The 24,259-nt window shown below is 41.0% G+C and overlaps 1 protein-coding gene across 2 annotated transcripts in view; it reads left to right on the forward strand.

The window, feature by feature from the left end:
* Positions 1-24,259, forward strand: part of Sec71 (ADP ribosylation factor guanine nucleotide exchange factor Sec71) — a 399,392-nt gene that overhangs the window by 339,607 nt on the left and 35,526 nt on the right. For both annotated transcript variants that reach the window (XM_071656502.1, XM_071656503.1), the window contains 2 exons: positions 12,566-12,747; positions 18,676-18,831. In XM_071656502.1, the coding sequence (XP_071512603.1) occupies positions 12,566-12,747; positions 18,676-18,831 (338 nt within the window). The remainder of the gene's footprint in view (positions 1-12,565; positions 12,748-18,675; positions 18,832-24,259) is intronic.

Here is a 24,259-nt window from a genome sequence, read left to right on the forward strand (position 1 = left end):
GAAAATGAGATAAGTGAGAACATGACATTTTTCTTTTAGGTAAAAAGAAATATAAGGTAGTGTACATGATGTGCAGTTTGGGGAAGGTGGAGGAGGGAGTTTGATAGATCATCCAGTGCAGAGGGAGTTTGTTTGATCATGTGGAGATAATGTAGGTTAGCCTTTTATTACAGATAGTATAGGACTAGAAATATGAATGTAAGAATGAGAATGATACAGATTAATTAAATTGTATAAGTTGATTTTGAAAAGAAGTTAGGTGAAAAGCTGTCTTAAACAGTATAAGGTTATGTTTAGATGATGTTGAAGCAGTTTAAGAATTCCTTATTAGAGGCTGCCAAGCAGGTGTATAGAAATGCATATATGGGCTATGAAAAGTGAGATACTGCAAAGTGGATTGATGATTTAAGAAATTTGATGAAGGAAAGGGTAAAGTTTGGAAAAAGCAGAATCAGCTGGAAAATAGGAATTAATAGAGGCCAAAAAGTGTAGAATGTAAAGTCCTAATGAGAAGTGTTTAAAGGATGATAGACTGTTTGAGAAGAAAATGAAAGCAAATGAACATCTAGGAATGAAAATAGATAATAACAGAAAAGCAGGCTATTCTGGATGGAGTTAAATGAAAGTAGTAGACCAGTATTTATGAGTAACAAAAATGTATTAGACATGAATGAGAAATGCTGATAACCTAAGATAAACCTTAGAGAGAGTATTTTACAGGCCTAGTTGAAATGATAGCAAAAGGGATGAGTCCTTGGGTACAGTAGGATTTGAGGTAAGGAGAGAGGAATAGATTTTTGGAAGACATTACAAAGGAGGAATAGAATGAGAAGCAAAACTAAAAGAATGGAAAAGTTGGTGGTATAGATTGAATTGTTAGTAAGAGGGTTAGGAATAGAGATAGAGTTGCTATGGAATGATTCTGTAAAGTGTATATGGAAACATGAAACAGTAGTTAGGTGCTCAAATACTGGATGGAGACTATATATATCCCACATTTTGTAAGGAAAGAGGAATGATATTGATTTATGAATTACAGAAGCATTAGTCAGACTATATATATCCCACATTTTGTAAGGAAAGAGGAATGATATTGATTTAAGAATTACAGAAGCATTAGTCTCTTAGCATAGTTCCCAAGGTGTATGATAGAATAGTTACTCATCTTTAATAAGGATTATTGAACCCCATGTCCGTAAAGAACAAAATGGGTTAACGGGATGGGATAGGATGTTTAGGCCAGATCTTTGCACTTTGACAGGTTGTGGAGAAAGTTTTAAAGAAAAAGGTGTACACAGTATCAATGCATCTAAAACTTGTAAGAGGACCTAAACATACTCCAGATATGGCCTGATTCATGGGTAATTGATTTGATATAAGAAAATGTAAAGGAATGAGGTTAAGACAAAATGAAAGAAGGCCTAATTATGATAAATATTATTTGTAAGAAAATAAACTTCAGGCTTCTCTATGTTAGAAGGACTTTGGATCATCCCTTACCTGTTGCCAAAGTCCCTCATTAGATTAGTTAAACAGACAAACTGTCTGCTGGCAAATATTAGAAAAGCGTCATAGATATATATAATTATTATTCACATGCTGTCAGTGGACTGAACCAGAGCATGTGAAGCATCTGGGGTAAACCACGGAAAGGTTTGTGGGGCCTGGATGTGGATAGCGAGCTGTGGTTTCAGTGCCTTACACATGACAACTGAAGACTGAGCGTGAATGAATGTAGACTTTTTTGTGTGTTTGCTTGGCACTACGTCGCTGAAGCTGGGGGTAGCGATGCTATTTCCTATGCAGCGGGGTAGCAACAGGAATGGATAAAGGCAAGCAAGTATTAATATGTGCATATTTATTTATTTTATTCATTTTGCTTTGTCACTGTCTCCCACATTAGCGAGGTAGTGCAAGGAAACAGACAAAAGAATGGCCCAACCCACCCACATACACATGTATATACATACACATCCACACACGCAGATATACATACCTATACATCTCAGCGTATACATATATATACACACACAGACATATCCACATATACACATGTACATAATTCTTACTGTCTGCCTTTATTCATTCCCATTGCCACCCCGCCACACATGAAATAACAACCCCTTCCCCCCTCACGTGGACAAGGTAGCACTAGGAAAAGACAACGAAGGCCACATTCGTTCACACTCAGTCTCTAGCTGTCATGTAATAATGCACCGAAACCACAGCTCCCTTTCCACATCCATGCCCCACAGAACTTTCCATGGTTTACCACAGACGCTTCACATGCCCTGGTTCAATCCATTGACAGCATGTCGACCATGGTGTACCACATCGTTCCAATTCTATTCCCTGCACGCCTTTCACCCTCCTGCATGTTCAGGCCCCGATCACTCAAAACCTTTTTCACTCCATCTTTCCACCTCCAATTTGGTTTTCCACTTCTCCTCGTTCCCTCCACCTCTAACACATATATCCTCTTTGTCAGTCTTTCCTCACTCATTCCGTCCATGTGACCAAACCATTTCGAAACACCCTATTCTGCTCTCTCAACCACACTCTTTTTATTACCACACATCTCTCTTACCCTTTTATTACTTACTCGATCAAACCACCTCGCACCACATATGGTCCTCAAACATCTCATTTCCAGCACATCCACCCTCCTGCGCACAACTCTATCTATAGCCCAAACCTCGCAATCATATAACAGAGTTAGAACCACTATTCCTTCAAACATACCCATTTTTGCTTTCTGAGATAATGTCCTCAACTTCCACACATTCTTCAACCCTCCCAGAACTTTCACCCCTCCCCCACCCTATCATTCACTTCTGCTTCCATGGTTCCATCCGCTGCCAAATCCACTCCCAGATATCTAAACACTTCACTTCCTCCAGTTTTTCTCCATTCAAACTTACCTCCCAATTGACTTGACGCTCAACCCTACTGTACCTAATAACCTTGCTCTTATTCACATTTACTCTCAACTTTCTTCTTTCACACACTCTACCAAACTCAGTCACCAGCGTCTACAGTTTCTCACTTGAATCAGCCACCAGCACTGTATCATCAGCAAACAACACCTGACTCACTTCCCAAGCTCTCTCATCCACAACAGACTGCATACTTGCCCCGCTTTCCAAAACGCTTGCATTCACCTCCCTAACAACCCCATCCATAAACAAATTAAACAACCATAGAGACATCACACTCCCCTGCCGCAAACCTACATTCACTGAGAACCAACCACTTTCCTCTCTTCCTGCTCGTACACATGCCTTACATCCTTGATAGAAACTTTTCACTGCTTCTAACAACTTGCCTCCCACACCATATATTCTTTATACCTTCCACAGAGCATCTCTATCAATGCTATCATATGCTTTCTCCAGATCCGTAAATGCTACATACAAATCTATATGCTTTTCTAAGTATTTCTCACATACATTCTTCAAAGCAAACACTTGATCCACACATCTGCTCCCACTTCTGAAACCACACTGCTCCTCCCCAATCTGATGCTCTGTACATGCCTTCACCCTCTCAATCAATACCCTCCCATATAACTTCCCAGGAATACTCAACAGACTTAAACCTTTGTAATTTGAGCACTCACTTTTATCCCCTTTGCCTTTGTACAAAGGCACTATGCAAGCATTCCATCAATACAGTCATCAATACAGTCACCCCCTTTTTAATAAATTCCACTACAATACCATCCAAACCCGCTGCCTTGCCGGCTTTCATCTTCTGCAAAGCTTTTACTACCTCTTCTCTGCTTACCAAATCATTCTCCCTAACCCTCTCACTTTGCACATCACCTCAACCACAATGCCCTATATCTGCCACTCTATCATCAAACACATTCCACAAACCTTCAAAATACTCACTCAATCTCATTCTCACATCACCACTACTTGTTATCACCTCCCCATTAACCCCCTTCACTGAAGTTCCCATTTGTTCCCTTGTCTTATGCACTTTATTTACCTCCTTCCAAAACATCATTTTATTCTCCCTAAGATTTGATGATACTCTCTCACCCCAACTCTCATTTGCCCTCTTTTGCACCTCTTACACCTTTCTCTTGACCTCCTGCCTCTTTCTTTTATACATGTACATGTACATGACATGTGTATAAATAAATATGTCTGTGTATGTGTATGTATATGTTGATATGTATATGTATGTATATGTGCATGTATGAATGTTTATGTATATATATGTGTATATGAGTAGATGGGCCATTCTTCTTCGTCTGTTTCCTGGCACGACTTGCTGATGCAGGAAACAGCAATTAAGTTATTTTGATTTATTTTGCTTTCTCGCTGTCTCCCGCGTTTGCGAGGTAGTGCAAGGAAACAGACGAAAGAAATGGCCCAACCCACCCCCATACACACGTATGTACACACATGTCCACACACGCAAATATACATACCCATACATCTCAATGTACACATATATACACACACAGACATATACATATATACACATGCACACAATTCACACTGTCTGCCTTTATTCATTCCCATCGCCACCTCGCCACACATGGAATAACATCTCCCTCCCCCCTCATGTGTGCGAGGTAGCGCTAGGAAAAGACAACTAAGGCCCCATTCGTTCACACTCAGTCTCTAGCTGTCATGCAATAATACCCGAAACCACAGCTCCCTTTCCACATCCAGGCCCCACACAACTTTCCATGGTTTACCCCAGATGCTTCACATGCCCTGATTCAATCCATTGACAGCACGTCGACCCCGGTATACCACATCGATCCAATTCACTCTATTCCTTGCCCGCCTTTCACCCTCCTGCATGTTCAGGCCCCGATCACTCAAAATCTTTTTCACTCCATCTTTCCACCTCCAATTTGGTCTCCCACTTCTCGTTCCCTCCACCGCCAACACATATATCCTCTTGGTCAGTCTTTCCTCACTCATTCTCTCCATGATCCCAAACCATTTTAAAACACCCTCTTCTGCTCTCTCAACCATGCTCTTTTTATTTCCACACATCTCTCTTACCCTTACATTACTTACTCAATCAAACCACCTCACACCACACATTGTCCTCAAACATCTCATTTCCAGCACATCCACCCTCCTGTGCACAACTCTATCCATAGCCCACGCCTCGCAACCATACAACATTGTTGGAACCACTATTCCTTCAAACATACCCATTTTTGCTTTCCGAGATAATGTTCTCGACTTCCACACATTCTTCAAGGCTCCCAGGATTTTCGCACCCTCCCCTACCCTATGATTCACTTCCGCTTCCATGGTTCCATCCGCTGTCAGATCCACTCCCAGATATCTAAAACACTTTACTTCCTCCAGTTTTTCTCCATTCAAACTTACCTCCCAATTGACTTGACCCTCAACCCTACTGTACCTAATAACCTTGCTCTTATTCACATTTACTCTTAACTTTCTTCTTTCACACACTTTACCAAACTCAGTCACCAGCTTCTGCAGTTTCTCACATGAATCAGCCACCAGCGCTGTATCATCAGCGAACAACAACTGACTCACTTCCCAAGCTCTCTCATCCCCAACAGACTGCATACTTGCCCCTCTTTCCAAAACTCTTGCATTCACCTCCCTATCAACCCCATCCATAAACAAAATTAAACAACCATAGAGACATCACAGACCCCTGCCGCAAACCTACATTCACTGAGAACCGATCACTTTCCTCTCTTCCAACACATACACATGCCTTACATCCTCGATAAAAACTTTTCACTGCTTCTAACAACTTGCCTCCCACACCATATATTCTTAGTACCTTCCACAGAGCATCTCTATCAACTCTATCATATGCTTTCTATCATATGCCTTCTCCAGATCCATAAATGGTACATACAAATCCATTTGCTTTTCTAAGTATTTCTCACATACATTCTTCAAAGCAAACACCTGATCCACACATCCTCTACCACTTCTGAAACCACACTGCTCTTCCCCAATCTCATGCTCTGTACATGCCTTCACCCTCTCAATCAATACCCTCCCATATAATTTACCAGGACTACTCAACAAACTTATACCTCTATAATTTGAGCACTCACTCTTATCCCCTTTGCCTATGTACAATGGCACTGTGCACGCATTCCGCCAATCCTCAGGCACCTCACCATGAATCATACATACATTAAATAACCTTACCAACCAGTCAACAATACAGTCACCCCCTTTTTTGATAAATTCCACTGCAGTACCATCCAAACCTGCTGCCTTGCCGGCTTTCATCTTCCGCAAAGCTTTTACTACCTCCTCTCTGTTTACCAAATCATTTTCCCTAACCCTCTCACTTTGCACACCACCTCGACCAAAACACCCTATATCTGCCACTCTATCATCAAACACATTCAACAAACCTTCAAAATACTCACTCCATCTCCTTCTCACATCACCACTACTTGTTATCACCTCCCCATTAGCCCCCTTCACTGAAGTTCCCATTTGCTCCCTTTTCTTACACACTTTATTTATCTCCTTCCAAAACATCTTTTTTTTCTCCCTAAAATTTAATGATACTCTCTCACCCCAACTCTCATTTGCCCTCTTCTTCACCTCTTGCACCTTTCTCTTGACCTCCTGTCTTTTTCTTTTATATATCTCCCACTAATTTGCATTTTTTCCCTGCAAAAATCGTCCAAATGCCTCTCTCTTCTCTTTCACTAATAATCTTACTTCTTCATCCCACCACTCACTACCCTTTCTAATCAACCCACCTCCCATGCTTCTCGTGCCACAAGCATGTTTTGCTCAAGCCATCACTGCTTCCCTAAATACATCCCATTCCTCCCCCACTCCCCTTATGTCCTTTGTTCTCACCTTTTTCCATTCTGTACTCAGTCTCTCCTGGTACTTCCTCACACAGGTCTCCTTCCCAAGCTCACTTACTCTCACCACCCTCTTCACCCCAACATTCACTCTTCTTTTCTAAAAACCCATACAAATCTTCACCTTAGCCTCCACAAGATAATGATCAGACATCCCTCCAGTTGCACCTCTCAGCACATTAACATCCAAAAGTCTCTCTTTTGCACGCCTGTCAATTAACACGTAATCCAATAACGCTCTCTGGCCATCTCTCCTACTAACATAAGTATACTTATGTATATCTCGCTTTTTAAACCAGGTATTCCCAATCATCAGTCCTTTTTCAGCACATAAATCTACAAGCTCTTCACCATTTCCATTTACAACACTGAACACCCCATGTATACCAATTATTCCCTCAACTGCCACATTACTCACCTTTGCATTCAAATCACCCATCACTATAACCCGGTCTCGTGCATCAAAACCACTAACACACTCATTCAGCTGCTCCCAAAACACTTGCCTCATGATCTTTCTTCTCATGCCCAGGTGCATATGCACCAATAATCACCCATCTCTCTCCATCAACTTTCAGTTTTACCCATATTAATCTGGAATTTACTTTCTTACATTCTATCACATACTCCCACAACTCCTGTTTCAGGAGTAGTGCTACTCCTTCCCTTGCTCTTGTCTTCTCACTGACCCCTGACTTTACTCCCAAGACATTCCCAAACCACTCTTCCCCTTTACCCTTAAGCTTCGTTTCACCCAGAGCCAAAACATCCAGGTTCCTTTCCTGAAACATACTACCTATATTATTTCTTGTATTCTATTATACTTTGTTGCTGCTTCCCGCGTTAGCGCAAGGAAACAGATGAAATATTGGTCCTACCCATCCAAATGCACATGTATATACATACGCGCCCACACACACACATATACATACCTATACATTTCAACATATACATACATATATCTACACAGATATATGCAATTGAGTGGGAGACGTATAAAAGAAAGAGACAGGAGGTCAAGAGAAAGGTGCAAGAGGTGAAAAAAAGGGCAAATGAGAGTTGGGGTGAGAGAGTATCATTAGATTTTAGGGAGAATAAAAAGATGTTCTGGAAGGAGGTAAATAAAGTGCATAAGACAAGGGAGCAAATGGGAACTTCAGTGAAGGGCGCAAATGGGGAGGTGATAACAAGTAGTGGTGATGTGAGAAGGAGATGGAGTGAGTATTTTGAAGGTTTGTTGAATGTGTTTGATGATAGAGTGGCAGATATAGGGTGTTTTGGTCGAGGTGGTGTACAAAGTGAGAGGGTTAGGGAAAATGATTTGGTAAACAGAGAAGAGGTAGTAAAAGCTTTGCGGAAGATGAAAGCCGGCAAGGCAGCAGGTTTGGATGGTATTGCAGTGGAATTTATTAAAAAAGGGGGTGACTGTATTGTTGACTGGTTGGTAAGGTTATTTGATGTATGTATGACTCATGGTGAGGTGCCTGAGGATTGGCGGAATGCGTGTATAGTGCCATTGTACAAAGGCAAAGGGGATAAGAGTGAGTGCTCAAATTACAGAGGTATAAGTTTGTTGAGTATTCCTGGTAAATTATATGGGAGGGTATTGATTGAGAGGGTGAAGGCATGTACAGAGCATGAGATTGGGGAAGAGCAGTGTGGTTTCAGAAGTGGTAGAGGATGTGTGGATCAGGTGTTTGCTTTGAAGAATGTATGTGAGAAATACTTAGAAAAGCAAATGGATTTGTATGTAGCATTTATGGATCTGGAGAAGGCATATGATAGAGTTGATAGAGATGCTCTGTGGAAGGTATTAAGAATATATGGTGTGGGAGGCAAGTTGTTAGAAGCAGTGAAAAGTTTTTATCGAGGATGTAAGGCATGTGTACGTGTAGGAAGAGAGGAAAGTGATTGGTTCTCAGTGAATGTAGGTTTGCGGCAGGGGTGTGTGATGTCTCCATGGTTGTTTAATTTGTTTATGGATGGGGTTGTTAGGGAGGTGAATGCAAGAGTTTTGGAAAGAGGGGCAAGTATGAAGTCTGTTGGGGATGAGAGAGCTTGGGAAGTGAGTCAGTTGTTGTTCGCTGATGATACAGTGCTGGTGGCTGATTCATGTGAGAAACTGCAGAAGCTGGTGACTGAGTTTGGTAAAGTGTGTGAAAGAAGAAAGTTAAGAGTAAATGTGAATAAGAGCAAGGTTATTAGGTACAGTAGGGTTGAGGGTCAAGTCAATTGGGAGGTGAGTTTGAATGGAGAAAAACTGGAGGAAGTGAAGTGTTTTAGATATCTGGGAGTGGATCTGGCAGCGGATGGAACCATGGAAGCGGAAGTGGATCATAGGGTGGGGGAGGGGTCGAAAATTCTGGGAGCCTTGAAGAATGTGTGGAAGTCGAGAACATTATCTCGGAAAGCAAAAATGGGTATGTTTGAAGGAATAGTGGTTCCAACAATGTTGTATGGTCGCGAGACGTGGGCTATGGATAGATTTGTGCGCAGGAGGATGGATGTGCTGGAAATGAGATGTTTGAGGACAATGTGTGGTGTGAGGTGGTTTGATCGAGTAAGTAACGTAAGGGTAAGAGAGATGTGTGGAAATAAAAAGAGCGTGGTTGAGAGAGCAGAAGAGGGTGTTTTGAAATGGTTTGGTCACATGGAGAGAATGAGTGAGGAAAGATTGACCAAGAGGATATATGTGTCGGAGGTGGAGGGAACGAGGAGAAGAGGTAGACCAAATTGGAGGTGGAAAGATGGAGTGAAAAAGATTTTGTGTGATCGGGGCCTGAACATGCAGGAGGGTGAAAGGAGGGCAAGGAATAGAGTGAATTGGAGCAATGTGGTATACCGGGGTTGACGTGCTGTCAGTGGATTGAATCAAGGCATGTGAAGCGTCTGGGGTAAACCATGGAAAGCTGTGTAGGTATGTATATTTGCGTGTGTGGACGTATGTATATACATGTGTATGGGGTGGGTTGGGCCATTTCTTTCGTCTGTTTCCTTGCGCTACCTCGCAAACGCGGGAGACAGCGACAAAAAAAAAAAGAAAAAAAAAATCTACACAGACACATACATATATACACATGTACATATTCATACTTGCTGCCTTCATCCATTCCTGTCGCCACCCCGCCACACATGAAATGGCACCCCTCTCCCCATGCACGCGCGTGAGGGAGTGCTATTAAAAGACACCAAAGGCCATATTCGTTCACACTCATTCTCAAGCTGTCATGTGTAATGCACCAAAACCACAGCTCCCTTTCCACATCCAGGCCCCTTAGAATTTTCCATGGTTTACCCCAGGTGCTTCACATGCCCTGGCTCAATCCATTGACAGCATATCGAACCCGGTATACCCCATCATTACAATTCACTCTGTTCCTTGTATGCCTTTCACCCTCCTGTATGTTCAGGCCTCGATCGCTCAAAATCTTTTTCACTCCATCCTTCCACCTCCAATTAATTTGGTCTCCCACTTCTCATTCCCTCCACCTCTGACACATATATCCTCTTTGTCAGTCTTTCTTCACTCATTCTCTCCATGTGACCAGACCATTTCAATACACCCTCTTCTGCTTTTCCAACCACACTCTTTTTATTACCACACATCTCTCTTACCTTCATTGCTCTTTCGATCAAACCACTTCATACCACATATTGTCATCAAACATTTAATTTCTCACACATCCACCCTCCTCCGCACAGCCCTATATATAGCCCATGCCTCACAACCATATAACATTGTTGGAACCACCATTCTTCCAAACATACCCATTTTTGCTCCGAGATAATGTTCTCGCCTTCCACACATTCTTCAACGCTCCCGGAACCTTCACCCCTTGTGACTCACTTCTGCTTCCATGGTTCCATCCACTGCTAAATTGACTCCCAGATATCTGAAACACTTCTCTTCCTATAGTTTTTCTCCATTCAAAGTTACCTCCCAATTGACTTGACCCTCAACCCTATTAAACCTAATAACCTTGCTCTTATTCACATTTACTCTCAGCTTTCTTCTTTCACACACTTTACAAAACTCAAACATACCCATTTTTGCTTTCCAAGATAATGTTCTTGACTTCCACAATTTCAATGCTCCCAGAACTTTCGCCCCCTCCCCCATCCTATTATTTACTTCCGCTTCCATAGTTCCATCCGCTGCCAAATCCACTCCCAGATATCTAAAACACTTCACTTCCTCCAGTTTTTCTCCATTCAAAATTACCTCCCAATTGACTTGTCCCTCAACCCTACTGTACATAATAACCTTGCTCTTATTCACATTTACTCTCAGTTTTCTTCTTTCACACACTTTACCAAACTCAGTCACCAGCATCTGCAGTTTCTCACCCGAATCAGTCACCATCGCTGTATCATCAGCGAAGAACAACTGACTCACTTCCCAAGCTCTCTCATCCACAACAGACTGCATAGTTGCCCCTCTTTCCAAAACTCTTGCATTCACCTCCCTAACAACCCAATCCATAAACAAATTAAACAGCCATGGAGACATCACATGCCCCTGCCACAAACCAACATTCACTGAGAACCAATCACTTTCCTCTCTTCCTACTCGTACACATGCCTTACATCCTCAATAAAAACTTTTCACTGCTTCTAACAACTTGCCTCCCACACCATATATTCTTAATACCTTCCACAGAGCATCTCTGTCAACTTTATCATATGCCTTCTCCAGATCCATAAATGCTACATACAAGTCCATTTGCTTTTCTAAGTATTTCTCACATACATTCTTCAAAGCAATGTATACTTACATATACATACACAGACATATACATATATACACATGTACATATTCTTACTTGCTGCCTTCATCCATTTCTGTCGCTACCCTACCACACCTGAAATAGCATCCCCCGGAAGGTAGCGCCAGGAAAAGATGAAAAAGGCCACATTTGCTCACACTCAGTCTCTAGCTGTCGTGTAATACATCATAATTTTTTTTTCCATACATATTCACAATTTCCCGCATTTGCAAGGCAGTTTTAAGAAAAGAGGACTGACCCTTGGAGGGAATATCCTCACTTGGCCCCTCTCTGTTCCATCTTTTGGAAAATCAAAAGTGAGAGGAGAGTATTTCCAGCCCCTTGCTCCCTCACATTTTAGTCGCTTCTTACGACACGCAGGTAATACATGGGGAGTATTCTTTCTCCCCTATTATTATTATTTTCTTTCTTTTTTCTTTTAAACTATTCGCCATTTCCCGCGTTAGCGAGGTAGCGTTAGGAACAGAGGACTGGGCCTTTTTTGGAATATCCTCACCTGGCCCCCTTCTCTGTTTCTTCTTTTGGAAAATTAAAGAAAAAAAACGAGAGGGGGAGGATTTCCAGCCCCCCGCTCCCTCCCCTTTCAGTCGCCTTCTACGACACGCAGGGAATACGTGGGAAGTATTCTTTCTCCCCTATTATTATTATTATTATTATTTTTTTTCATACTATTTGCTATTTCCCATGTTAGTGAGGTAGCGTTAAGAACAGAGGACTGAGCATTTTGAGGGAAAATTCTCACTTGGCCCCCTTCTCTGTTCTTTCTTTAGGAAAACTAAAAATGAGAGGGGAGGATTTCCAGCCCCCCACTCCCTTCCCTTTTAGTCGCCTTCTACGACACGCAGGGAATACGTGGGAAGTATTCCTTTTTCATAGTATGAGATAAGCACCGCTTCAAGAGTACCGTTTTCTTCCTTTACAGACAATGAACAACTTGCTCGATCTGGTACTAACTGCTTGGAAAACCTTGTGATAAGCAATGGACCAAAGCTTAGCCCCACTACATGGGATAAAACTTGTCAGTGCCTCTTGGATATCTTTCACTCTACTTTACCTCATGCCCTTCTTACTTGGAGGCCCCCTGAAGCAAGCTCCAGTCATCAGGTATGTTGTTCAAATCAGTTTGTGTTTACATTTAAAAAAAAGTGTTTTTTTAAGGTTAGAACATATTGATAATGTTTGGAGTGCCATACTTGAACTTGAAGTTATGGGTTAGTCCAGCTGTTGGGTAATAATGGTTAATAAGAATGTTCTTAGGAAACTTGAAACTGACTGGGTAGTCTTGCAAGGAAGGAAAGTTGGAAGTGCACTGAAAGCCCAGTGTGTGGGAAAAACTTTTGTGTAGAGTGCACAGCTTTCACGATTACCTCCCCAACACCTGGCTTCTTTTCCATGTTGTAGGAGTTGGGATTTCATGAATTATACCCTGGAAATGCATTTGTCTTCTTTGTAGGGTCCACGATTTTACAAAACATTAACCTGAAGGTAAATAGTGAACACGTTTTCTTGTTCAACAAAATACAGGAATAATTAAAAGAAATATTGTTTTATATCTCTTTCATCATGAGAGCTAATCATAGGACTGTAGTGGCTATTGTGCCACTAGATGAGGATTGGATGATTTTTGTAATGACAGAAAAATCACTAGAAGTTGCATGAGGATTCAAGAGTTGCAGTCACAGATATTCATCTGACAGTACTTTGTCCAATTTGCCCTCCACCATTATTAGCTTAAAGACTGCAGTCTTTTTAATGCGTGATTTAAAAATGATTTTGTTAAGCCTTTCTTGGGTGATTATGGGGTTAATAAGAAAGTTTCTTTTGCTCTTGGTAGGGTCATGTAAGCTGAATTGAATGGATGTTATGAAGAAATTGAGAAATCTCTTTTGTGTCCAAAAGATTTGTTTTGATACCTCAAATCCTTGAATCATTCTAGCCACCCTTCTTTCCTGGAAAAGCTGCAACTGTAAGGCAAAGATTACTGGACATAGGTAATGACAATTTTGTCTCTTGAGCCATATTTTCCCTTTCAGGAAGGGGGCTTGCCAAGTTAAGATAATGGCAAGGAAGCCATTTAGAATTCTGCTGAGGAATCCTCTGCTTACAGAATTCCAAAAATTTTTATATTTGGAATTTCCTGAAAAGATTGTAAGCCTGTTATATTTCCTTTATAAAAGGGCATTACAAAAGGTTATGGAAAACCACTGAAAATTAGATAGACAGGAGATAGCAAGCTGCTTATACAGGGAGATGCTCAGGCTAAAGAGATATAGGGTCTGAATGTGCTGGGCAAGATAGTTTTTGAAGTGTCTGCCAAATAGCATTTAAATTGTGCAAAAAAGTTATCTTCAACAGATAATATTGTAATTATTCCAGAGAAAAGTACTTGCTAGCCAAGAAGTGACAGAGTTACAGCAATCTTTCAGAGGATGATGCCAAAACCAACACTCATCCTCAAATTTGATACGAATCTTGCGACATGGTATGTGTTGGATGTCTGCCAGCGAATAGAACCATGGAAGCGGAAGTGAGTCGCAGGGCAGGGGAAGGGGTGAAGATTCTGGGAGCAATGATGAATGCGTGGAAAGAATGTTATCTTAGAGAGCAAGAATGGGTATATTTGAAGGAATGTTATATGGTTCAAACAATGTTATATGGTTGCAAGGCATGGGCAGTAGATAAGGTTGTATGGATTAGGGTGGATGTGTTGAAACAAAATGTTTGAGGACAATATGTGGTGTGAGATGGTTTGATTGTGTAAGTAATGAAAGGGTAAGAGAGAGGTATGGTAATAAAAAGTGTGGTTGAGAGAGCAGAGGCGTGTGTTTTGAAATGGTTAGGACATATGGAGAGAATGAGTGAGGAAAGATTGACAAAGAGGATGTATATGTCAGAGGTGGCGGGAACAAGGAGAAGCGGGAGACCAAATTGGAGGTGGAAGGATGGATTGTAAAAGATTTTAAGCGATTGGGGCCTGAACATATAGGAGGATGAGAGGTGTGCATGGAATAGAGTGAATTGGAGTGACGTGGTATACCGGGATCAATGTGCTGTCAGTGGACTGAACCAGGGCGTGTGAAGTGTCAGGGGTAAACCATGGAAAAGTCTGTGGTTTTGGTGCATTACACACAACAGCTAGAGACTGAGTGTGAATGAATGTGGCCTTTTTGTCTGTTTTCCTGGTGCTACCTTGCTGAAGTGGGGGATAGCGACAGAAATGGATGAAGGCAAGCAAATACATGTGAAGGGGACGACGAGAAGTGGGAGACCAAATTGGAGACGGAAGGATGGAGTGAAAAAGATTTTGCGTGATCGGGGCCAAAACATACAGGAGGGTGAAAGGCGTGCAAGGAATAGAGTGACTTGGAATGATGTTGTATACTGGGGTCGACATGCTGTCAGTGGATTGAACCAGGGCATGTGAAGCGTTTGGGGTAAACCATAGAAAGTTTTATGGGGCCTGGATGTGGAAAGTGAGCTGTGGTTTGAGTGCATTACACATGACAGCTAGAGACTGAGTGTAAATGAATGTGGAGTTTGTTGTCTTTTCCTAGCGCTATCTCATGCGTGTGCGGGGGGAGGGGGTTATCATTTCATGTGTGGCTGGGTGGCGATGGGAGTGGATGAAGGCAGCAAGTATGAATGTGTACATGTGTATGTATGTATATGTCTGTGTATGTATATGTATGTATACGTTGAAATGTATAGGTATGTGTGTGGATGTTTATGTATATACATGTGTATGTGAGTGGGTTGGGCCATTCTTTCGTCTATTTCCTTGCACTGCCTCTCTATAACATTTATGAGATGGCCTTGATTAGGGCCTCAGTTGCCCATACTGTCTTAGCTAACATTAGAAAAAAGAAAAAATCTTTTGCATTGAAGTTAAGATGGAATCTCATGAGAGTTCCAGGTCAAGGTAGCCAACTTTGGAGATGAGTATGTAGTCTCCAACAAAAAATGTGTTTTTATATAGCAAAAAAGAGATTGCATAGAGATAGTAACAATTAATATTAAAGAAAAGTTTTCTCTCAGTGAGGCAAGGAAATCTGTATTCTGAGGATACAGCAAATTTACTTAGACTAAGCTTCACAAAAGTTTTAAAAGAGACCCTTCTGAAAAAGTGAAGAATCCTCTCAGTCTACTCAAGAAGAGCAAAGTAAGACTAAAGAACAAGTCTTTGTGTTTAGGGCAATCAAACATGAAGCATGTCTCCAAAAGATGATATTTTTACCTCCATGAAACCAAGCGCTATAACTTCCACTACAGTCACAAAGCATCCAGAAGTCCTTGACAGTCTCCCAGTCACAGTTGTTGAGAGCTTCTAAAGCTACAACAAAGACGGGTCCAACAGAGATGATACAGAAAAGTAAAACATAAACCAAAGCTAATCACCATCAACACCAAAGATCCCATAGGTGGCTCCACATTTCAGAGAAGCTCCTCACTCCATGCCTACATAAAAGAGGGTAGATGGGCAACATTTGCTTTTCTTAGTGCTGTGAGTGGTGGATTGTGCCAAGGAAAAACAAAAAATGCCCAAGCTATATCACCACCTAGAAAAATAGGTAAAAAATCAATAAGGGAAACTGCCTACTACAACCACATAAACTAAAATAAAATGACATCCGTGATGCAGTTTAATTGCCAGGAAATGAATACTACATGGGAAAACCTGCAACATTTTCTGTTAACCCAGTCTTGATATATCTTCAGGATATCATGATTAAGGAAAGAAGTATCCTTTCCCAAAGAGGTTACCAGGTTCTTTCCTATTACTGCACTTTGGTAATGAACTTTATAAAAGGAGTTGCAACAGTAATATGCTGGGACATTTTCGTACTGTCGATGAATCCTCCCACATGCTACATACATAGATCATTTTTTGTTTTTGTTTTTCTTCCACCTTTCTCCATTGTGTTCTTATTGAAAATTATTGAATCAGGAATCATTTTGTAGATTTCTTGAATTTAGTTCAGTTGCTTAGGTTGCAGCTGAATAGATATATGTTATGCTATTTCTATTACTTCAACGAAATGAGGGCTCATTCATCATCATTAATGTTTCCAGTTTTGATTTGTGATATTGGTTTAGGCTGCTTATTTTTTTACTGGTATTTGTCAGTGATTTTCCCATATTATTATGTACTCTAATGATGATATGTGCATGCTGTTAGTGGTCATATATTATGTTTTTACATATCTTTGTTAATCATTTCATACACCCTGAGTGAAACTGATTAGATTATGTTCCACCATTATAACCATCAAGACTTTTTTCAATGTTAAAGAAAATATTATATTTAATCTAGTGACTTTGTAAGTATATCTAAATATCTGGGAGTGGATTTAGCAGCGGATGGAACCATTGAAGCGTAAGTGAGTCTCAGGATGGGTGAGGGGGCAAAGGTTCTTGGACTGTTGAAGAATGTTGGGAAGGCGAGAATGTTATCTCAGAGAGCAAATATGGGAACGTTTGAAGGAATAGTGGTTCCAACAATGTTATATGGCTGCGAGGCATGGGCCATAGATAGGGTTGTGCGGAGGAGGGTGGATGTGTTGGAAATGAGATGTTTGAAGACAATATGTGGTGTGAGGTGGTTTGATCGAGTAAGAAATGAAAGGGTAAGAGAGATGTGTGATGATGAAAAGAGTTTGGTTGAGAGAGCAGAGGAGGATGTATTGAAGTGGTTTGGTCACATGGAAGGAATGAGTGAGGAAAGATTGACAAAGAGGATATATATATATGTCAGAGGTGGAGGGAACGAGGAGAAGTGGGAAACGAAATTGGAGGTGGAAAGATGGAGTGAAAAAGATTTAGAGCGACCGGGGTCTGAACATACAGGAGGGTGAAAGGAGAGCAAGGAATACAGTGAATTGGAACGATGTGGTATACCAGGGTCGACGTGCTGTCAATGGATTGAACCAGGGCATGTGAAGTGTCTTGGGTAAACCATGGAAAGTTTTGTGGGGCCTGTATGTGGAAAGGAATCTGTGGTTTCGGTGCATTACACATGACAGCTAGAGACTGAGTGTGAACGAATGTGGCCTTAGTTGTCTTTTCCTGGCGCTACCTCATGCACGCGCACAGGGGGTGGGGGATGCCATTTCATGTGTGGCGGGGTGGCAACGGGAATAGATGAAGGCAGCAAGTATGAATATGTACATGTGTATATATATATGCATATGTCTATGTATTGGAAAGGATCAGTTTTGCACATGATCAAGATATTCCTATGAGTCCACAGGGAAAATGAAACACGATAAGTTCCCAAGTGCACTTTCATGTAATAATCACATCATCAGGGGAGACACGAGAGAAATATAAGTCAGTTGGTATACATTGAAGAGACGAAGCTGGGATGCCATTTGGTGAACATGTGATTGTCCAATCACATGTTTACCAAATAGCGTCCTAGCTTTGTTTCTTTGATGTATATCAACTGACTTGTATTTCTCTCTTGTGTCTCCCCTAATGATGTGATTATTACACGAAAGTGCGCTTAGGAACTGATCGTGTTTCATTTTCCCCGTGGACTCATAGGGATGTCTGTGTATGTATATGTATGTATACGATGAAATGTATAGGTATGTATATGTGCGTATGTGGGCGTTTATGTTTATACATGTGCATGTGAGTGGGTTGGGCCATTCTTTTGTCTATTTCCTTGGGCTTCCTTATAATGCAGGAAACAGCGACAAAGTGTAATAAATGAAATAAATTTTCCCTGCCATATCATTTTATGTTACATATCATGCATTATGTAAAGCAAACTTGGATTTCAGTTGAATCTTAAAGTGGATGATGGACATCAGCACAGCATAAGTTTTGTGGATTTTTTGGTTGATGCAGTATATGTCATTGTAACACATGCATAAGTTTTTTGGATGATATTAAGTGTGCCACCAAAATGTCAGTGTATTAAATTCATTTGTCTCTCTCAGTTTGATGAATATCCATTGCAATTGTAGTAAGATGCATACTCTTACCTCATGCAGTGCTATTGACACTCATGCTACTATTCCTTAACAGGGTGGTGGAGGATCAGTGAATGGGGATTCAAGAGCATTTTCTGGACTGTTAATCCGTTGTGTTGTTCAGTTGGAGCTCATACAGTGCATTGACAATATCGTATTTTTCCCAGCTACCAGTAAAAAAGAAGATCAGGAAAATTTAGCTCTGGCTCAGGTAACATATTTTATATGTTTGGATTTCTTGTATATTTCAGTAGATGTACCACCGACCTTCCATCTGACATAGAAACTGCTTTTCCTTTTTCAGTGTATGAGTTGTTAGGGAGTGGCAAGATTATGATGACTATACAAATAACACTATGGTAACAGGATGACCATACAAATAACACTATGCCAACAGGAGTTTCTTGATTAATCCTGAAACCTGTTTTAGTATACTTTTGTAAAAGACTGATGTAAACAATGGAAAGTTCTCTGGGGCGTGGCTGTAGATAGATGGCTGCGGTTTTGATTCATTGCACATGAAAGCTAGAGAATGGATGAGAGAATGTGGTCTTTCTTCATTTGTACCTGATGCTACCTCAGTAATGCGGGAAAGCCAACCAAGGACAAAATATGTGTGTCAGAGGTGAAGGAAACAAGGGAACAGTGAGAAGCGGGAGACCAAATTAGAGGTGGAAGGATGGAGTGAAAAAAGATTCTGAGTGATTGGGGCCTGAACATGCAGGAGGGTGAAAGGCATGCACAGAATAAAGTGAATTGGAACAATGTGATATACTGGGGTTAATGTGTCATCAGTGGACTGAATCAGGGCATCTGAAATGTCTGGGATAAACCATAGAAAGGTTTATGGGGCCTGGAAGTGGATATATTATATATACACATGTATATATGATATATATATATATATATATATATATATATATATATATATAGTGTTGGGTGATTTGAATGCAAAGGTGAGTAATGTGGCAGTTGAGGGAATAATTGGTATACATGGGGTGTTCAGTGTTGTAAATGGAAATGGTGAAGAGCTTGTAGATTTATGTGCTGGAAAAGGACTGATGATTGGGAATACCTGGTTTAAAAAGCGAGATATACATAAGTATACTTATGTAAGTAGGAGAGATGGCTAGAGAGCGTTATTGGATTACGTGTTAATTGACAGGCGCGCGAAAGAGAGACTTTTGGATGTTAATGTGCTGAGAGGTGCAACTGGAGGGATGTCTGATCATTATCTTGTGGAGGCTAAGGTGATGATTTGTATGGGTTTCCAGAAAAGAAGAGTGAATGTTGGGGTGAAGAGGGTGGTGAGAGTAAGTGAGCTTGGGAAGGAGACTTGTGTGAGGAAGTACCAGGAGAGACTGAGTACAGAATGGAAAAAGGTGAGAACAATGGAAGTAAGGGGAGTGGGGGAGGAATGGGATGTATTTAGGGAATCAGTGATGGATTGCGCAAAAGATGCTTGTGGCATGAGAAGAGTGGGAGGTGGGTTGATTAGAAAGGGTAGTGAGTGGTGGGATGAAGAAGTAAGAGTATTAGTGAAAGAGAAGAGAGAGGCATTTGGAGGATTTTTGCAGGGAAAAAATGAAATTGAGTGGGAGACGTATAAAAGAAAGAGACAGGGGGTCAAGAGAAAGGTGCAAGAGGTGAAAAAAAGGGCAAATGAGAGTTGGGGTGAGAGAGTATCATTAGATTTTAGGGAGAATAAAAAGATGTTCTGGAAGGAGGTAAATAAAGTGCGTAAGACAAGGGAGCAAATGGGAACTTCAGTGAAGGGCGCAAATGGGGAGGTGAAAACAAGTAGTGGTGATGTGAGAAGGAGATGGAGTGAGTATTTTGAAGGTTTGTTGAATGTGTTTGATGATAGAGTGGCAGATATAGGGTGTTTTGGTCGAGGTGGTGTGCAAAGTGAGAGGGTTAGGGAAAATGATTTGGTAAACAGAGAAGAGGTAGTAAAAGCTTTGCGGAAGATGAAAGCCGGCAAGGCAGCAGGCTTGGATGGTATTGCAGTGGAATTTATTAAAAAAGGGGGTGACTGTATTGTTGACTGGTTGGTAAGGTTATTTAATGTATGTATGACTCATGGTGAGGTGCCTGAGGATTGGCGGAATGCGTGCATAGTGCCATTGTACAAAGGCAAAGGGGATAAGAGTGAGTGCTCAAATTACAGAGGTATAAGTTTGTTGAGTATTCCTGGCAAATTGTATGGGAGGGTATTGATTGAGAGGGTGAAGGCATGTACAGAGCATGAGATTGGGGAAGAGCAGTGTGGTTTCAGAAGTGGTAGAGGATGTGTGGATCAGGTGTTTGCTTTGAAGAATGTATGTGAGAAATACTTAGAAAAGCAAATGGATTTGTATGTAGCATTTATGGATCTGGAGAAGGCATATGATAGAGTTGATAGAGATGCTCTGTGGAAGGTATTAAGAATATATGGTGTGGGAGGCAAGTTGTTAGAAGCAGTGAAAAGTTTTTATCGAGGATGTAAGGCATGTGTACGTGTAGGAAGAGAGGAAAGTGATTGGTTCTCAGTGAATGTAGGTTTGCGGCAGGGGTGTGTGATGTCTCCATGGTTGTTTAATTTGTTTATGGATAGGGTTGTTAGGGAGGTGAATGCAAGAGTTTTGGAAAGAGGGGCAAGGATGAAGTCTGTTGGGGATGAGAGAGCTTGGGAAGTGAGTCAGTTTTTGTTCGCTGATGATACAGCGCTGGTGGCTGATTCATGTGAGAAACTGCAGAAGCTGGTGACTGAGTTTGGTAAAGTGTTTGGAAGAAGAAAGTTAAGAGTAAATGTGAATAAGAGCAAGGTTATTAGGTACAGTAGGGTTGAGGGTCAAGTCAATTGGGAGGTGAGTTTGAATGAAGAAAAACTGGAGGAAGTGAAGTGTTTTAGATATCTGGGAGTGGATCAGGCAGCGGATGGAAACATGGAAGCGGAAGTGGATCATAGGGTGGGGGAGGGGGCGAAAATTCTGGGAGCCTTGAAGAATGTGTGGAAGTCGAGAACATTATCTCGGAAAGCAAAAATGGGTATGTTTGAAGGAATAGTGGTTCCAACAATGTTGTATGGTTGCGAAGCGTGGACTATGGATAAAGTTGTGCGCAGGAGGATGGATGTGCTGGAAATGAGATGTTTGAGGACAATGTGTGGTGTGAGGTGGTTTGATCGAGTAAGTAACGTAAGGGTAAGAGAGATGGGTGGAAATAAAAAGAGCGTGGTTGAGAGAGCAGAAGAGGGTGTTTTGAAATGGTTTGGTCACATGGAGAGAATGAGTGAGGAAAGATTGACCAAGAGGATATATGTGTCGGAGGTGGAGGGAACGAGGAGAAGAGGTAGACCAAATTGGAGGTGGAAAGATGGAGTGAAAAAGATTTTGTGTGATCGGGGCCTGAACATGCAGGAGGGTGAAAGGAGGGCAAGGAATAGAGTGAATTGGATCGATGTGGTATACCGGGGTTGACGTGCTGTCAGTGGATTGAATCAGGGCATGTGAAGCGTCTGGGGTAAACCATGGAAAGTTGTGTGTTGCCTGGATGTGGAAAGGGAGCTGTGGTTTCGGGCATTATTGCGTGGCAGCTAGAAAATGAGTGTGAACGAATGGGGCCTTTGTTGTCTTTTCCTAGTGCTACCTCGCACACATGAGGGGGGAGGGGGAAGGTATTCCATGTGTGGCGAGGTGGCGATGGGAGTGAATGGGGGCAGACAGTGTGAAATGTGTGCATGGGTATATATGTTTGTGTCTGTGTATGTATATATATGTGTACATTGAGATGTATAGGTATGTATATTTGCGTGTGTGGACGTGTGTGTGTATACATTGTGTATGGGGGTGGGTTGGGCCATTTCTTTCGTCTGTTTCCTTGCGCTACCTCACAAACGCGAGAGACAGCAACAAAGCAAAAAAAAAAAAAAAAATTATTATTGCATTACACATGACAGCTAGATACTGAGTGTTAATGAATGTGGCCTTTTTGTCTTTTCCTGGCACTACCATGCTGAAGGGGGGAGGGGGTGCTATTTCCTGTGTGGCAGGGTAGCGATGAAAATGGATGAAGGCAACAAGTATGAATATGGACATGTGTATATATGTATGTTTCTGTGTATGTATATGTATGTATATGTTGTTATGTATATGTATGTATATGTTGTTATGTGTATGTATGTACATGTGTTTGTATGGGCGTTAATGTATATGTATATGTGTGTGTATATGTGTGGTTGGGCCATTCTTCTGTTTCCTTGTGCTACCTCGCTGATGTGGGAAACAGTGATTTAGAATGATACAATGGTAATGAATGATTATTATTATCATCATTATTATTATAAATACCTTTAAAAGTCATTTAGACAAATATTTTAGAAATTCAGGTATACTCTGAGAAAAACCCAGAAATAAACTGTATTAACAACAGTGCTTATGAGGACAGCAAAAGACTAATGTGTAGCAGTGGGGAGTCAGTGATAGCTTAAAAGACTGCTGACCATAAGTACATTTTCTTTTCAAGTTAAACTCTTTTTTTTTTTTTACCAGACAACCCAGTCTTGGGCCAGTCTTGCCTCCTATTGTATGTCTTTCTCATGTAAACTCATTTCTTTTAACAAATGAGCTCTGTGCTAGACAAAAAGGGAAGGCTTGGTGGATTGTTTTTACCTTCCTTGCTAGAAAATGTTTGACACTATACCTATTGGAAATCTGATTGTCTGGATCATTAGGCAGGAATAAAGTGATGATTCTATTGGATAGATGATTATCATCATGCAAGTGAAGAAAGCACATGCCAGAGGAGCCTTCTCCAAATGGGTTGAGGTTATCAGTGGAGTGCTCTAGGATTTTGTTTTTGGACTTTTCTCTTCTTGATATATGTGAGACTTGCCAGAAGGTATGAACTCCTATTTGAATATATTTGCAGATGATGCAAAGGTCATGAGGCAAGCTGGATTACATTTACTTACAAAAGGACTAAGACAGACTTCAAAGTTGGTGTGAGACATGGTTGATTAAATTCAGCCTATGGAAATGTTGAGTAATGAGGATGGGACAGACTGAAAGAAGGCTTTAATATGATTATTATCTAGCAAGAAATAAGCCTCAAAATTCTGTCTAATAGAGGGATTTGTGATTGAATCCTCCCTAAACTGTCACCAGAGTCCCATATTAGAAGAATAGTGATGGAGATAAATTCTCCGCTAGCAAATATTAGAATAGCTTTCAAGTATATGGATAAGGAAATACTTAGCTAGCTGTTCATATTCTGCATTGGGTTAAAACTAGAATATGCTTCTCAGGTTTGGTCACCACATTTAAAAAGTGCACAGAGATAATGGAGAAGATTCAGGCAGGGCAGCAAAAAGGGGACTAGAGTTATGAGAGTTAAGTTACAGGGAAAGGCTGTATGGCTTTGAAGTTGCTCTCCTTGGAAGAGAGAAGAATAAAGAGTGATCTGATCACAACTTTTAAGTTTATAAAACAGATTTGTGATGTAGGCAGTGAACAGTTGTTTGAGGGATGTAGGGATAGACTATCCAGAGGATGTAACATGAAATTAAGCAATTGATATATTAAAGAATATGTAAAGAAGTACTTTTATAGTGTAGAAGTGGTGGATAAATGAAATGAAATGTCTAAGTACATTGTTTA

The sequence above is a fragment of the Panulirus ornatus genome, chromosome 63, assembly GCF_036320965.1.
Source record: "Panulirus ornatus isolate Po-2019 chromosome 63, ASM3632096v1, whole genome shotgun sequence".
Taxonomy (NCBI): Eukaryota; Metazoa; Arthropoda; class Malacostraca; order Decapoda; family Palinuridae; genus Panulirus; species Panulirus ornatus.